At 38.2% G+C, this 16,413-nt stretch overlaps 3 protein-coding genes across 4 annotated transcripts; 1 reads left to right on the top strand and 2 right to left on the bottom strand.

The window, feature by feature from the left end:
- The first annotated feature begins 6,121 nt into the window (after nucleotides 1–6,121).
- LOC109001308 (translocon-associated protein subunit beta-like) lies at nucleotides 6,122–9,164 on the top strand. Its single transcript, XM_018978536.2, has 6 exons — nucleotides 6,122–6,379; nucleotides 7,482–7,580; nucleotides 7,658–7,766; nucleotides 7,844–7,915; nucleotides 8,037–8,042; nucleotides 8,568–9,164. Exons 1-6 carry the CDS (start codon nucleotides 6,204–6,206, stop codon nucleotides 8,685–8,687), a joined length of 582 nt encoding a protein of 193 aa, XP_018834081.1. The 5' UTR covers nucleotides 6,122–6,203; the 3' UTR covers nucleotides 8,688–9,164.
- A 1,041-nt stretch (nucleotides 9,165–10,205) lies between these two features.
- LOC109001306 (GEM-like protein 5) lies at nucleotides 10,206–11,637 on the bottom strand. The gene is made up of 3 exons (XM_018978535.2): nucleotides 11,076–11,637; nucleotides 10,722–10,996; nucleotides 10,206–10,618 (listed from the first exon to the last, which is right to left on the bottom strand). Exons 1-3 carry the CDS (start codon nucleotides 11,497–11,499, stop codon nucleotides 10,409–10,411), a joined length of 909 nt encoding a protein of 302 aa, XP_018834080.1. The 5' UTR covers nucleotides 11,500–11,637; the 3' UTR covers nucleotides 10,206–10,408.
- A 552-nt stretch (nucleotides 11,638–12,189) lies between these two features.
- LOC109001305 (protein AUXIN SIGNALING F-BOX 2) lies at nucleotides 12,190–15,841 on the bottom strand. 2 transcript variants are annotated; one of them, XM_035689420.1, is made up of 4 exons: nucleotides 15,594–15,841; nucleotides 14,670–15,315; nucleotides 13,223–13,718; nucleotides 12,190–13,135 (listed from the first exon to the last, which is right to left on the bottom strand). In XM_035689420.1, the coding sequence occupies exons 2-4, from the start codon at nucleotides 15,119–15,121 to the stop codon at nucleotides 12,365–12,367; spliced, it is 1,719 nt and encodes a 572-aa protein (XP_035545313.1). In that variant the 5' UTR covers nucleotides 15,122–15,315; nucleotides 15,594–15,841; the 3' UTR covers nucleotides 12,190–12,364. The 2 variants fall into 2 exon arrangements, with proteins under 2 accessions (XP_035545313.1, XP_018834079.1); XM_018978534.2 differs by having other exon boundaries at nucleotides 14,670–15,841.
- Nucleotides 15,842–16,413: the final 572 nt, after the last annotated feature.

Raw genomic sequence — 16,413 nt, 5'->3', positions numbered from 1 at the left:
CTCAAACTGCATGGAACTTTATTTATTGCCTTTATTATTACAGGAGGAAGTACTTTTAGAGCAACTTAAGAAGTCCAGAGCATTACAAATAAACTAGGCTTGCAATTCTTTATGGGTGGGAACCATTTTTTCCTTTTTTGAATGCATGAGGTTCTTATTGGGATCCATAACTGAAAAAACTGTAAAAAAGTATTTCCAAAAGTCATTTTTTATGATTCTCTTGAGTTATAAACTACCACACTTTTCCAACCAAAAGTTTTCACTTGCTTAACTGAGAAAGAAAAGAAGTCAGATGATCCAACCAACAAAACAAGGCCGAAAAAGAGAGTTCTTTTTAATGTTAAGGCACTATGAAAGACTATTCTTTTGTACCACTCTTTTTGTGTTTGAGACCTGATTTCAAGAATTCAATTGTGAATAAATATAGCACATGATTAAACTAATTATTCTCTGGTCCCTACTTGTAGTGATGGTTCATATTTAAGCACAATCCAATTCACATGAAAGAAAATTTAGAACTTTGGATGGCAATAACTTACCACAATTTGAAATTTGTAAACTAAATTTAATGCTATCAGAGTTATTTCTTTTGAAAATTTTGTGTCTCACTCACTCCAAAATATAGAAATGGAAATAGATTTTCTTTTGAAGTGAAGTTTCATTACCTCAGAAATAGAGGCTAATGAAAATATCAATGTGGGAATCAATAACATGCACTTTTGGATTATGCTTCGCTTTCCATTAGAATTAACTTGGATTTGGGTTTATGTTACCCTCAGGAGCAAAAGGCAATGTTGGAGAATTAAACTTGATTCAACTACGCATACATACAGTTTGACTCATTTGAATATGTTGTAATCAAACTTATGATAGTCATTAAGTGTGCTATATTTTCTTGACATGCCTGAAAACTTAAGTTTGATTGCAATTGTCAATGATTTATGTTGATTTTGTTATTATTTGTGATCGTAAGTTAATTTTATCATGTGCAAACTTAGGTGGCATTTACTAGCCTTGTTATCGCAGGCGTCCCAAAACTATATGTAAGCTAACTGGTGTTTTGTTTATGCTCATAATATTTCTATATTGCATGCCCCAACATTATATATGACAATATTATTCATCCCACTTATTATGATTGTGACTATCCTTTCGATTGCATTTAAAATTTTATCATGGCACAAGTGACTTAGACATTACAGTCACTACCCATTTATGCTTCAATCTTCTAGCCTTTTTTTTTTAATTTTTTATTGACGTTTCCTTTATGGGCCTGTAATGGGACAAAGTGTTTTGCTTTTTTTTTTTTTTAATTTTCCTTGTTGAACCTAAAATAGGTGACAAAGTGCTTTACTTCTTTCACAAATAATTGTTTCTATTCTCTTACTCTTTCAGCTAATCGCTAGAGGTCAAATCTGAATTATCAGATGTAATTTCCCAATAGGTGCTTGATATGTATAGTTATGCACATTCTTCTATTTTGGTAGTGTCTAAATCCTAGGAGAGTATTACTCTTTTGTTCAAAGAGATATGTGTAGTTATGCACATTCTTATGCACATTAAAGCCCTAGATTCTAGAGTAACTGCTACTATGCATGCTTGACTTGTGCTCTCATATAATTTTTTTTTTGGTCTAGCATAAGAATAAGGGTTTTCTTTCATATACCATATACGTGAACCCTAGCGTGTCTTAAAATTTTCTCCACAACCAATTCCTTAAGTTTGTAAGCATATTGTTTCAAAAAATTAATAATTTGATAAGATCCTCATTTTATATTTTCTGTTTGATCTTATATTTTTGGGCCATGCAGTTGCAATTGCATATGATTTGCAATTGTATACCAGATAATTTTTTGACGTGCCTATGTGAGAGTTTTATATCTTTCATATGATTTGCTGCATAATGCTTGCTCCCTTGACTTAATTTTTTCTGCTTTTCATTCTCCCCATGGGTTGCATGTCTTGTCTTGATTAATACTAAATGGGTATTATGTGGTGTGGTTGTTATAGTCTATCATCATTAATGAGTTCTTGAAGCCAGCTCAAGGAGACAGGTACTACAGCCCAGGTGGTTGTTGTTGCGATCGTGGTCCGAGAGGAAGGTGTGGTGGAAATGCAACGAGAAATGTGGCAGCTCCATTCTTGGAGAATATTGCAACACAAACTTCCCAAAAAGATTGGATGATTTAATTTGGTGCAGACATAGATCAATTCAAACAACGTCATAAAAATTTCAATATCCTCTCAATTAATAATGTAGAAAAGTACACATCATGCTGAATTATGTATTAAATTATGGTTCATATATGATGCGTGTACCACTTTATTTTGGAAACTTGTATCAAACATAGTTGACATTAGGCGTGTATGTTACTTTATTTTATAAACTTGTATCAAACTTTCTTTTTGTTTCTATCCATTAAATTATTTATTAATAAAAACCATATCATTTTTGTAAAAAAACTGTTTGACCCAACTAGGCAAAAATGCATGCACGTTGTTCCCCACCTAGTATATATATAAACAAATAAAAACTCTCCAAAATCTTAAATTCAGGAAACTAACTTGATAGATCAGCAATTTCTTGGGCCTGAACCATCAATTCGTCACCTCCTTATCCATTCTCACCAAATTCAAATCCAAATCCAAATCTATGTTGGCCGATTATATCAACCAACAACTCATGCAACCCAAACATAGAGGTGAGAGGTGGGCAGGCAAGCTTAATTACCAAGGGACAAGCCGATATACCTTGGACCAGAAAGAGAGATCAGCTCCCTCATAGATTAATTATATTGCTGAAGAGAAAGAGTAATGACTGTGCAAGCCCAATTCACATTATTCATGTCATGGCACAACATCATGATCAGGCTCGCCCACCTTGCTCAGTACCCCAATTAAGATCAGGAATATATAGTACCAAATACACAAAATTGGCAACTTCAAAACATAAAGCATCGATCATATTTGGCTACATGATGTGAAAGCTAGCCTACAGTACAACACAATTAAAGCTGAACAAAATCAGCACAATTGAGCGGTACAATTGGGAGACAAAGTAGTTTTTTCCAAAGCGATATGTATGTTTGGTGGCAAATGCATAGACTTTATCTTGTAGGTGGAGGCCTCCAATTGGATGTATGTAATGTTAAGAAGAAGAATCATGTTCTCTTGATCACATTAAAGAGGAAAAGAACTTGGATCTCGAGACTTGTATTAATTTAAGGAAAATGTTAGTTACACAAATGTTTTACAGAATCCCTCCACCGACTGACTTGGCTATTGTCAGGTGGATTTTAAAAAAATAAGAAAATAAAAACCCTACCTCATCTCCCTCATCTCCAGACTCCACCTACCCCTCATCTCCCTCATCAGAAGCTACGAGCCCTCATCTCTCTCGTCTCCCTCATCTTCACCTACAGACCCTCTGTCCCAGAAAATCATCTCTTTCATCTCCTTGAACCACACGATCCCTCATCTCTATGAACCACACAACTCCATCTCCCTAAAATACGAACCCACACCCATGGCCTCCATCTCCTCGAGTCCACTTCGTATGCACAAAAAGTTTTGAAGTTCATTATTAATACCTGCGAGTATTTATACAAAAGAAATAATATATACAAATAATACAATAGTAAAATGTAAGCAAATTAGGTGAGCAATGGCATATGGGTCAACATCGGTGATTGTTAACAATGAGAAAATTATCACTTTTCTTATTTAATTCTTAGTGAGTTTGTATAACAGATTTTATATTTTTGAACACTTGATTTTTCCTAACATTTGAGTAAAAATAGAGAAAAAATTACCACTCGAAAAAGGGGGAAAGTGAGGCCGACGGAAGGAGGACTAGAATCAGAGGTCGGTGCCGAAAATAGAGGGGAAAAAGGAGACCGGCACCTGTAGGCTATAGCAATACAATGAGATGAGAGAGACGATCGATTGGCTGGTCTGTTTTTATTTTTGCTTTTGCTTTTTTTTCTTTTTCAATTCACGTGGCATGCCACTCAAGAAGATACGTCATTCAGTAAAAAATTTATGTGGCCAGCTTCGGTGACTGTAATAGCTCCTTTAATTTAATTAAGCTTTTCGCTCTGGGAAAGAAAATAAAGTTGTAATTAATTATATATGAGCTATCAATCAGCAAATTAATTAAGCTTTACCTCCAACTTCAGTCAAAATTCAAATTCAGTCAAAAGCGAAACTGTTTTTATCCAGGCATCTAGAAGACCAGGTCGGTCAAGTTACTAGAAGATGAAAAAAGTAAATAAATAAAAAAAAAGGCCAGATATTGATGATCAGACGCCCATGCATGAGCAACAGGTACTGAATGCTGCAGATTGAAAACGCAATTCCCCGAATCCAAGCTAGCCAGCCTGCAGCTAGCTCCATCAGCTCATGAGTCAGCTACAATATCTAATATTCACCTCCTAAAAGTGGCACGATCCTCTTGACCAAGGAGCTGCCATGTGATTAGTGCCAGATTGAGGTCTTCATGATGATCAGCTGGTCGTTATTTTCGTCTGGACGCGCGTTGAAATTCTTTCTTCACAGTAGAGCTTCATTGGAATTAATTATTAAGGACATGAAGATATATACATTGTTTTGGGTCCCCTCAACTCATGAAAGGAATATATTCAATTATGGGCAACCAAATCATGCACTTGAGTAGCTAGAGGTAGGAATTATATACTATTATTCAAGAAAAAAGAAAACTCGTAAATAGTATATTGTTGAGACTGTAGCTAATGAATTTATGAGGCAGGTGTGATCAATGATCGGAATCTAGAGATCTCTATTATATATTTTGGATGCCTATAAATAGATCAAGAACTCCACGCGACTCCCAGCCAAGTAGCAGAAGTAACATTAATTGACAGGAAGCGAGGTCTAACACGAAGATAAGAGTCTTGTTTGATAGCCAAGGATGACTTGCCTGCAATTGCATGCTACTTGCACCTGCAGGTTAATCAAAGCATTTGGACATGCATACATGATATGGATGTCCTAAAACCTTGTTGGTTTTCCAAGCAGGTCACCTTGGCTAAACTCAGAGTCTCTTATCTTTCATGCTAGGCCTTGTCTTCTTCATCATCAGCAACGAGCTTGCCTTTCGACACATTGCAAAATTAATTGCACCGTACGTACGGTACGGTACTACTGCAATATCATTGGATCGATGTGTGTGTGTGTGTGTAGTAGTAGTAGTAGTACTGCTAGAGATCATCGATCTCGATCGCGCCCAGCAAAATAATTAAGCTCAAGTGGTAGGGAGAGTCTAACACGAAGACAAGAGTACTGATCTTGTTTGGTAGCCAAAGGATGACTTGCCTGATAGCTAGCTAGCTACTTTTCGTCCAGAAATTGATTAAGTTTAATTTGTAATTTGATGCATTATATATATGCCCAAGCAAGTCACCTTGGCTTAACAGACAGGCAAGCTCTTCTCTCTCGTGTTAATTAGCCAGGCTTTCTCTTCTTCACGTACGTACATGATCACATATATACCCGAGAGTACTGATCTCTTTTGCACCGTACTGCATGCATTGGATCAGATTAAAGATCAGTTTTAATTTATGTGTGTGTGGCATGCATGCAGTTGTGAGTTCGATAGGGACCAGATCGCAGAGTTCCTCTCTTGCTTTCGATTGTTAAATAATCCATATATATATATATATATATAGCATGCACAATATATAAGCTTAATTAATTAAGATCGATCAGGAACATACATATACATACGTACCAACGTACATAGATACAGCTTGTTTAATTTGATATCTAAGGATGATTGATGATCATGACTAATAATTGCCCGCAGCTGCATGCTTGCATGAGGTTTCAAAGTAGTACTGTTAGTTTGGCATTAAGCATGCATGTAGGTCCCCTTGCAATAAAAACTGGCTGCTACTGCCTCTCTGATCTTTAATTATTTCCAATATTCCAAATTAAGCCTAGGTAGGCCTCCCTCCTCTAGCTGAAAAAAATTCCAAGATGTACACGTACCTATATCGTAACGAAGCATTTTGTTGACCCAAGTTTTGAGAGGGCCCGGGCCCGGGCCCTGGCCCTGGCCCGGACCTGCTAAACTGGTTTTTGCAGCAGATAACACTAGATATCCAACCACAGTCATCTTTTTTTATACCTAGTGGAGCTCCAGAATTTCAATCGTCTGAGTCTCATCCCTACCAACCCCACCGATGGCTCCCCCAACCCTGATCTTCGGTCTGTTGGCTCTCTTGCTGGTCTCTTCCTCGCTTGGCAGCTCTGTAGACGCGCCCTTCATCTTGGCCCACAAGAAGGCCTCCCTCACCAGGCTCAAATCCGGCGCCGAACGCGTCTCCGTCTCTATCGACATCTACAATCAAGGATCCTCGTACGTTTCCCCCAAGCTTCACTATCTCCCAGTTTCTTTATTTTTTATTTTTCATATTTTTTCAGGCCTATGTAGTAGATCCAAGTAAATGGTTGCATGCGTTGTTTGATTGGTTTTATGATACAAATGGTCTTTTAAAACTGGAGATCTGATTTTTCTTTTTAATTATTGGTTTGTTTGTTTGCTGAGAAAGTCAAAGTAGACCGTTGGAAATAAAGCTTGAACCCTAGGTTTCTCGTGGTCTTATATTTATGTTGATTTCTGCATAGGATTTAGTTTAGACAATTTTGTAAGAGAATGAATCCTTATGTCTTGTTCTTGGACTGAGTTCCTTTAGATCTTTTTAGAATGAGGGGCACACGGAGTTTAAGACAATTATTTTTAATTAAATGGTTCAAAATTTTCGACCTCAGTATGCACCTTAGTGAGATGCAGTACTTTAATGTAAAGTAAGAGTCTCTGTTAATTGGTTGTTATTATAAGGCAATGAAAAATTAAAGGGTTGAATGCAGAACGTTTAGGTTGTAGAATCAAACTTCCCCAAATTTTCGTTTTATGTGCATTGTACAATTTAGTGGATGGGACATTACGTCAATGGAAACCTAAACTGGTGATGTTGTACCAGGGAACCGAACTGAGAAAGAAATTCAATATGCTGGTTGAATGGCTCTGGGGACTGGGGAGCCGGGGTTAAAGGATGCCTCTGATGATGTATAGGAGGCCACTACTTTTTATTTCCTTTCGATGGTTATTATTTGAAAGTTGATTTATTCGTGCCCTTTCTGTTTCTGTGGGCCTATAGAAAGTTCAATACATGCTCCTTGTGTTTGGATCGGAAGGCCCGGGTGGAATGCTCCTAAATACATGAGCAGTGGGTTTGGTTTGAATACTGATCTGAATTATATTACCGAATTCTTTATTAATTTTTACCACTCCAGTTGAATCTTTGTAATTTATGCTAGATCATATGTTAACTGCTAATATCAAATCAGTAACATTTCGTCAACTTCCTTCAATTGCCTTGTTATTTATATATATTTGTCATATTATCTTCTATTCTTCTTCAGTAATAACTTGTGTTTTTGTTCTATTTATTTTCCAGGACTGCATATGATGTAAGCCTTACTGATGGTAGCTGGCCTGAAAATGTATTTGATGTTGTCAGTGGTAACACTTCAATGTCATGGGAAAGGCTTGATGCGTAAGTAACACGTTTAGTAATGACTGCCTGTTCCATGTGTTGTTCCCTTTACTAACTTTCAATTATGTGGTTTGCAGTGGTGGTCTTCTAACTCACTCTTTTGAGTTGGAGGCCAAAGCAAAAGGATTGTTCTACAGTGCTCCGGCTGTCATTACATTTCGCATCCCCACCAAGGCTGTCCTTCAGGTCTGCATGTGCATGTGCATGTTCAAGTTCTTTTTTTTGTGATTGATTTTTTGTCTTCTGACTATTGTTTGTTTTAGGAGGCATATTCGACTCCAATCTTGCCTTTAGATGTTCTTGCAGATAGACCTCCCGAGAAGAAGTTTGAGTGGGTAAGTTTTCTAGTAGCACTTATATTCATCCTTCTGATTCTGGAAACTTTTGCCGATGTTAACTTAAGCATTCTTTTGTTTTGACATGCAATGTTCTTCACCTTGGGCCACATTTTCACAGGCTAAGGTACAAATCAGTCTTTTACCCTCTCAACACTCTAGATTGTGAAAGTTATTTTGACATGCATCTCGATGTTCTAAATTGAAATGCGTTTTTCCTTATAAAATGTGTTTGCATGTGGTGGATATCATGCTGACATGGTTTGGAGCAATAAAAAAAATCCTTAAATGTCGTAGATGTGCAACACTTGCAAACCTTCAAGAAACTCTCTAGAAGTTAATAAATCAGTGTGTTATTCTCCAACTGTGGGTGATTGATGCATTTTTACGTAGACAATCATTCTTCATGTGCATTTTAAGTGGTAAAGCACTATGCCATTTCTTTTTCTACGGATTCGGCTTGTGTCATTTCTGTGAAAATGGCTGGAGATCAACACAAGCTGAGTCCATGGAAAAGGACATGCACATGGTTACAGGTTACAAGTTGAACCCCCGTTTCCGTGATTTTCAATACTCTTCTTGATTCTTGCCGAATTTGCCACAACAAGTGTTCGTTTTTCTCTCACAAATTTCTGTACTTGTCTACTTGCAGAGGTTGCTGGCAAAATACGGGTCTCTAGTTTCTGTGATCTCCATTATGGTCCTGTTTGTGTACCTGATCAGTACTCCATCTAAATCCAGTGCTGCGAAAGGAAGCAAAAAGAAGCGCTAAATATGAAGATTGGATTGTAGTTAATAGCTTTTGAGGCCAAGGCATGCGCCTCTATTGCCATTGTGCGTTTTAGTTTTGGTTTTTCTTCTTCTTATTCGCATTGCCGTTGAGTTAGGACATTTGTTGGGAATCTCTAAACGAACTAGGATTTTGAGGCACATAGCAGCTATGCAGACAGCGGTTAAGTTATCTTGGACACTGAAAACGAATAGCAATCATGGTTCCTTTGGGCGTTGTTTTAGATTAATCGTATTGACATGATGTAAGCTGCGTTGACAGTGCTAGAAGTTATGTTGGGAAAGTGGGACCGTTGGGCAAGTATAGTTGTGTCTAAGGGATTGCCACGTCACAAGCAGGGCCATGTAATTTTTCATGGTTAGAAGGTAGGGTGCATCTTATTCCCACCAGTACCAATATAAAGTCCCAAAGCAGCTACCGCATCAATGATGACAATAAAATTTAACTATGTCTTTATGACCCCTATTCCTAAAATGAAAGTACATTATTTTGTTGGGAAATGATTATTGAACCGATGGTCGATGATTTTTTTATTTTTTATTTTTTATTTAATGATTAAGAAAGTAAATATTATTTAATTTATATATTTTTTATTAAAAAAAAGTATTCAAAAATGTAAAAAAAATACTTAAAAGAAAAGAAAAAAAAAAAAAAAAAAACCTCTGAAAATGCATTGCGTCGGTTCACCATTGTCCCGGTAGCACTATCCTATTTTGTTCAATTGATATACAAGTGAAGTGCGTGCGCTGTGTAAATCTCAGAAATGAAGTAGTATTCTTGATAAACTTTTGGCTGACTGGCAAATGAAGTCATAATATAAAATCTTATATTTAGTCTTATTTCTTTTAAAGGATTGTGCGATGCTTAGGCATTATGATTGCAAATATTATTTTTTTTATAATTTAGATGTTAACAAGGTATACTCCTTCCCGAAAGCCTAACTAATTCAAGCATTGACTGCGCGGAAGAATTGGTCAGGAAAGTGGATGGAGAATAGTTCTGCAAGTTTCAAGTGCTTTGAAGTTGTTTGCAAATTTCAAGTGCTTTGAATTGAGTGATTTTTTCCCGTTAGTGCTTTGAATCGTGCCGGTTAACCCTGACCATATTTGTTCTTATCCCGGCCATGCTGCTCAGTATTTTTCTTTATTTTCCATTTTGTGAAAAAAAAAAATAAAGTACACGATCTCTCTTTGACTTGATCGAATATAAAAGTTCAATTGTCTGTTATTTTATGCTAAAATATACGCGAGGAACAGCTCCAATCATGCAAACTAATGGATGTTGCATTCAGAAAATCAGTCATGGATTAACTTTGTTGAGTTGCTTATTGATCCTCATTGACCCATTCAGTCTTTTTAATCCTTTGGGGTTTCATAGTTCATTCTCAATTTCACCATGCAGCAGTGCAGCACGACCTCAAGGATGTTCCCTTTAGTAATGCAGATAAACCAATAGTCTGGCATATGAATTTTTAACCATAGAAATAGAGCCCCGTCCTTATTTTTTTTATATTAATACAACCTAATGAAACGATGCCAATGTATTAAAACAAGCCAAAAAAAAATTAAAAAAAAAAAAAAAATAGTACTACTAGTAGCGAAGATAAATCTTCCCTCTAGACAAAGACACATGCATTGGCACACATGCAGCAGTGAAGGAAAGTGAAGAATCCAGCAATATTAGTCACTCACTCTTCTCTTCTGTTATGCAACCACTGGTTTTACTGCTATCCCAGATGCTACAAAAATGGAGATGCTTTCTGAGAGATGCTTGGATGCTTTGTCAAAATTGACAAAACCCATGAACCAAAAATCATGCCCATCAATTGTAATGACCTGAATGTATTTTTCTGATGGATTTTCCCTCATGACTACAGGATTGATGGCGCCGATCTTGCCCAAAGGTATCATAACCTGTTTCAAGAGTTTACTGTCGTCAATATAATTGTAAGGAGGTCACATACATGCATACATACCTACATTTTGCTTGTTTAATTACAACAATAAGTTTAAATACCTTGTAGTAGCTCCAGGTCTCCTGTCCAGACGGTGCAGTGAATGATAATGGGCGGTCGCTGCAGAAAGCTACATGAGCATCGGAAAGATATAGAGTTCCGGCAACCGGTCCGGTTGAGGTTGATAAATAAGATGCGAACGTCTTCTTCAGTTTCTCATTTGGATAAGTTGTGAATGTTTGCTTGTATAACGACTCAAACCCACCTCCTGTGATTGCTTTCGCGGTCAAATTCATTTTCCCCCATGCCGCCCCAGAAACAGAGGAGTTGGTTCTGACTGTAAACATCAAGAATGTTTAACTAATTATCAAGCGGAACAAAAACATTTCTCAAGCTTATAGGAAAATTGAACATACGGTTCTGCCAGATGTTGTTGGCCATAGATTCGGCCTTGCTGCTCCAAGAGTTGAACTTGTGGAGAATGGATTCCATGGGACTGTTGCTTGACTTGTCAATAGGATTGAACTGGAGATAAGGGTGATGGTGGTACTGAGCTTGATCGCCGGCACCCCATAAAGCCGCCTTCTGGTTGTCTGGATGGCATGTGGGAACAGCAGGTTGGCCCATGATGTGAGTCCCCGGCCATTTCTGAGAGCTGTCCTCGCACAGTGGTGGAGACGAGGATGATGGAGGCGGTTCATGAGGTTGTTGTGTTTCTTGTTTGGCTGGAGACGAGGATAATGATGCTTGGTGATCATGAGAAGACTCTGCTGATCCCTTAGCCGTGGGGGAGGATAAGGAGGGGTACAGAGGCTGTGATCCTTGCGTGGGATTGTTCATCTTGGTAAAAGCTAATAAGCCTTGAACTTGGAAAAGATCCTTAAAAAGGAAGGTAGGAGCTTTGATATTGCATATGGATCAGACCGTCGTAGAATTCAATTTATAAAGTGGATGGAGTAGAAGGACTTCCAGGGTCGGGCTACTAATGCCATAATGCCACAAGAAACTAATGCCACGCGTTTCTTGTGGGCGCTGGAAGTAGCCTTTCTAGAAGTAGATGACTATGGATATGAAAATGAATAAAGGAACGCAAACTTTGACTTTAAAAAAAAAAAAAAACAGGTTGCTTAACCGCGTTAGGCTTTGGATACGAAGAAAGACTCTGATTCATTTTATTTTATTATTATAGTTTTTTAAAATTTTTATATAAAATATAATAAATAATTCACCTATTTTAAATTTTAAAATAATAATAATAATATTAAAAATAATATTTTATTTAACTTTTAATTTTTATCTAAACTATTTCATCTCAACTCACTATTTAAATCTGTTTTTATTTTTCCAACCAATTTTTATTAATATATTTATTGTCCATACTTGGATATTTGGTAGCTTTGGGGTTTTCTGAAGTCCAGAGAGAAAACGGGTTTTTTCTTCCAAGTCCAAAAAAATGGAATTAGAGGGAGGCTGGCAACAAAAGCCAGCCCACTTACTGAGATAATTCAATCTATCTTAGCCACAGAGCAATTACAAAAGTTGCAATACTAAGCACAATTCTATTTAATAATAAGGAAGATTACAAATAGCATACCTCCAGTAAATTAAACACTTTTGCCATTCATTAAATGGTCTATAAGAAGTACAACTACTTAATAACAAGGGAAAAAAATGTCACTGCCTAAAAATACAGAGCCCCATGCACCTATAAATTCCACACAAATTCCGGTGCATCTTTCCTTGGCCCAACCAGTGTTCGGTACAGGTACATCTTTTCTACTCTTTGCCCATCCTCGGGACAGATTTCCATCTGATCATGTTCGTTTATTATCTCCACATTAAGCCTTGGCATCACCTTTGCAAGTGTCTTGCAGCCCCAAAGAGTAACTTCACAGGACGACATCCAAAGGGATCGCATTGTTTCATACTTTCCCACGTCCGATAGAAGTGCCATGTTACCAAAGGGGCAGTCCCTGATCTCAAGCTTGCGAAGCTTCTTGCACCCGTTCAACACGTAGAGCATTCCCTTGTCGCTGTTGCCAGCAAATGCAACAGAGAGCATTTCAAGCTGCTCAGCATACATCCCAATGTAACGGAAAACCTGATCAGTTAGAAGGCCAGATAGCGATAACCGCCGAAGAAACTTGCATGACTGGACAATTGCTCCAAAACCATCATCTAAAGGCTCCATGGTCTCGGGGTCAGGTCTGGTAGGGTCGAGTGTGCACAGCCTAAAGCGAATAAAATTTGGACAGTTCCTGGCTACGGTTATGAGAGCAGCATTTGTCATCTGCTGACAGAAGTATAGCAATGAATGAAGCTTTGGGCAACCAATGGATATAGCAACCAGGCCAATTTCTGTTACGGCGTCATGCCCAACCCCAAAGGGATCAGATGGGAAAACCCTCAATTCCTGCAGTTCATTACAAGTGGAAGCCACAACTTCTAGTCCCTTGTCTCCAATACAATCCAGTATCTGCAGCCATTATGAAAAGTTGTCAGTCAGTTTAAAACGAGAATAAAAAAGCTTTTTGAGTTTTTTCCAGAGGTTTAAAGATCATACCCATAGGCGCTGAAGTTTTGCACAATGACGAATTAGTTTTATAAGCTCAGAACCGTGAATCCCTGCAGCATAGCTCAGGTTCAAGGAGGTCAGGTTCAAGCAAATAGGGAAAATGGCTGGCAGGCAGCGAGGAGCAACCTCCAAAAACCCTGATAAATTTCTGATTGATTTACATTTCAGAATGGTAGTCTTTAGTTTATTGTAGGTCTCAGAATCAGGATCATGGACATATGAACCCGTCCCTAAATCCACTAGTAAAGGTGCTCGCATCAGTATCTTTTGGAGCGTCTCAAGAGGCACAGCACGGTTTAACCTCAAACTCCTGAGATTAGGAGATCTTGCCACAAGTCTCTCAAGGGATGCTAAATTAATTTCTCCTTTAAGGCAAGCAAAATTCAGGGAGGTGAGTGATGTGCAGCTGTCAGGAAAGCAACTAAGCCAGTGCCCACTATGGTCATCAATTTCATTTTCTTGCAGGTCCAACTCCCTAAGAAACCTGGATGGGAGAAACAAAAGGAAATGGAAAGCACAAAAAGGGATTAATTTCTAAACAAAAACTCAGTATAACCATTTATTACATCTATATCATATCAGCATCAAGTCTATTCATTGTTAACCATTAACCACCAGTGTAGGTTCCTTGCAGTGCCATTCCCAGCCCCATTCCACAAAACCCCGTTCCCCTCCTATCCTTCCGTCCCTTCCACAGAGAAGGAAAAAGAAAAAGAAAGGCACCCCAGGGTATGATCATTCAGACATGAGAACATCTTGCAGGAAAATTTTCAATACCAAAAAATATACCCCAGTTGAAAGCCACGTTTCAGAAACTCAATTATAATCCAAAACAAGGAAGCAACTATTGATGATAGAAGGAACAGCCGATCATAGCAGAAAATACACGTATTGATAGACAAAAATTGAGAAACATGAGGCATACTCGAAAGCATGTACACCCAAAGTCGAGTCCAACTCACGAGGAGTATTTGTAATAGCAGTAAAAGGAAACACATCTGGATCATTTACACTTAAAAAAATCACATGGAGCAGCCATAACATTTAATGGACAAGTACTTTAGCTTCTTTAGTTTAACTCCCAGCCAAAAAACATTATCCATTAACTCGAGAAGCATACGCCAACATCATGATGCGACAAGATAAGTCCAAGTAAGGCTTGCAAAAGAAAAACACCCTAAAACAAGAAACAGCCTCCTAAATCACAAAATAAGCCAATCTTGTTCAGTCCAATGAAGGCACTTCAAATACTAACCAAAGTACACTTCTTTAGTACATAAACAAGGGACGGTCAAAGAAACCCCAATATGAAGATTCAAAATCCACAAACCATCGTCGAAAAATTAACGATAATGACTAAAACAAAGCCAGATAACTACCAAATACGCCGAAACAGCTTCAAAAATATTTATAAAAAAACAATAAATTGTATTACCTACAGTTAGCAGCTATAGCTGCAAGGCCATCGGTGGTGAAACCTTCACAGCTAACAAGCACCAAAGTTTTAAAATTGGCGAAGGACCTTGAAAGAAGCTCGAGGCTCTCATCCGAGACCACCATCCTCTTAAGCCTAAGCTCTTCCAAACCAATCCTACTCTTTGCCAAGGCTTCGATCCAAGGCTGCACATAGCCTCCCCAATCGGGCGGCACCAAGTTGAAGTCTGCGAAATGAGGCTTCCCCTTCAAAGTTAGCGACTTGAGACCCGGAAACCTCGTGATCAGTTTCTCGGGACTGATTGCATAACAGTTTCCTATGAAGACTCTCTGCCTACTAAACCTTTCTACTCTGTACCATAAACTGCACACTAGAGATACCGCGTTCCGGTCCCTGTGTGACGTTAAGAAATCGAAAACGTGCTCTAAAACCTCGTCCGGAAAATAATTCATCCCTGTTTAACATCCAATCCAAGGCCCACAATCTACCCGGAAAAATACAAACTTCCCGGGGTTTATAAAATACGACTTGCGGGACAAAAAATGGAGGGATTTGGGTAGATCCTACCGCAAATGAGATGTGATCTACGTGAAAGAGAGCCGATTAGAGGGGTGTATAAACCGAAACTCTCTCACATAGCTTAGATCTGAAAATATAGAGAAAGAGGGAAAGAGAAGACATTAACTCAAATTTTCTCGATCAAAAAAGCGGGAGAGAAAAGAAAAGAAAATGCTTTCTGAGTGATCATCTTTGAAATCAAGTAAGTGATGATTGCAACGACCACAAAAAAAGGAAAGGAAAATAAAAATTTAAGAAAAGAAGTAAAACAGATCAAAATTCGTAGAAATCAGGATCTGATACACCCATCATTCAATAGAAATTCTCAACAAAATGATTCTAGGAAAAAAGAGAGTGAGTCGATACCATCTGTCTCATCCAAAATCTCAATCTCAATCCCAGACCCAATCTCAATCTATCTCTCGCACTCTGAAACGCACACACCCAACCGTATCATCCTCATACACACAGAGGAGAGCCTGACGTTAAAAGGCTTAACACTAGGTCGGAGGAAAGAAGCACCGAGAGAGAGCTTGAGCTAGTGAACCATGGTTAGAGTTTTTGAGGGAGTAGCCAACCGTGGTTCTGTTTGGGGGTGGGGAGGGTAACAATCGAACGGTCATTTATGGGGATGGAGGGGGAAATGAAGGGGAATCTGAGCGTCGAGGGGGGTGAACATGCATGTGTCGTTATCACCACAGGTGGGTTGGTTTGGAAGAGAGCACCCCACCCCACCCAGTCCTCTGCCAACAGCCAAAGTAAGAGTCTTTTATTTATTTAATTAAGGGATGAGTCATGGTCTGTCAGATAAATCACACTGCTTTTGAACTCAAATTACCAACCCAAAAAGCAACCTGCGAGTACGGATAACTCGCGGCACTGACTCTACGTCTCCGTGTGTCAGTGAGTAGATATGAGTTGAATTAAGTGAAATAAAATATTATTTTTAATATTATTATTATTTTTTAATTTTAAAAAAATTGAATTATAAGATGAAATAATATATTTTTATGATTAAACGCTTCTCTAATCTCTTCCGACATCTGTCCGACGACAAAAGCGAGTGCTTATATTTACAACTCGCTTGACACTTCTGGTCGTAATAAGCATAGTGTGTCAGAGACTGTTTTGTTTTCTTTTGTTTTTCTGATTTAAGAAATACAGCGAATAGATAGGCGGATGAGGG

The sequence above is a fragment of the Juglans regia genome, chromosome 1 (genome assembly GCF_001411555.2).
Source record: "Juglans regia cultivar Chandler chromosome 1, Walnut 2.0, whole genome shotgun sequence".
In the NCBI taxonomy this organism is placed as follows: domain Eukaryota; kingdom Viridiplantae; phylum Streptophyta; class Magnoliopsida; order Fagales; family Juglandaceae; genus Juglans; species Juglans regia.
Note: the sequence above shows the minus strand (reverse complement) of the source record. Positions and strands in the feature narration are given on the sequence as shown.

Coding starts and splice junctions, on each gene's coding strand:
- LOC109001308 (XM_018978536.2), top strand. CDS start 6,204: ATGGCTCCCCCAACCCTGATCTTCGGTCTGTTGGCTCTCTTGCTGGTC. Junction 7,581..7,657: donor TCATGGGAAAGGCTTGATGC/GTAAGTAACACG, acceptor TGTGGTTTGCAG/TGGTGGTCTTCTAACTCACT. Junction 7,767..7,843: donor CCACCAAGGCTGTCCTTCAG/GTCTGCATGTGC, acceptor TGTTTGTTTTAG/GAGGCATATTCGACTCCAAT.
- LOC109001306 (XM_018978535.2), bottom strand. CDS start 11,499: ATGAACAATCCCACGCAAGGATCACAGCCTCTGTACCCCTCCTTATCC. Junction 10,997..11,075: donor CAACAACATCTGGCAGAACC/GTATGTTCAATT, acceptor TGATGTTTACAG/TCAGAACCAACTCCTCTGTT. Junction 10,619..10,721: donor AGACCTGGAGCTACTACAAG/GTATTTAAACTT, acceptor CTCTTGAAACAG/GTTATGATACCTTTGGGCAA.
- LOC109001305 (XM_018978534.2), bottom strand. CDS start 15,121: ATGAATTATTTTCCGGACGAGGTTTTAGAGCACGTTTTCGATTTCTTA. Junction 13,719..14,669: donor GCTATAGCTGCTAACTGTAG/GTAATACAATTT, acceptor TCTCCCATCCAG/GTTTCTTAGGGAGTTGGACC. Junction 13,136..13,222: donor CAAAACTTCAGCGCCTATGG/GTATGATCTTTA, acceptor TAATGGCTGCAG/ATACTGGATTGTATTGGAGA.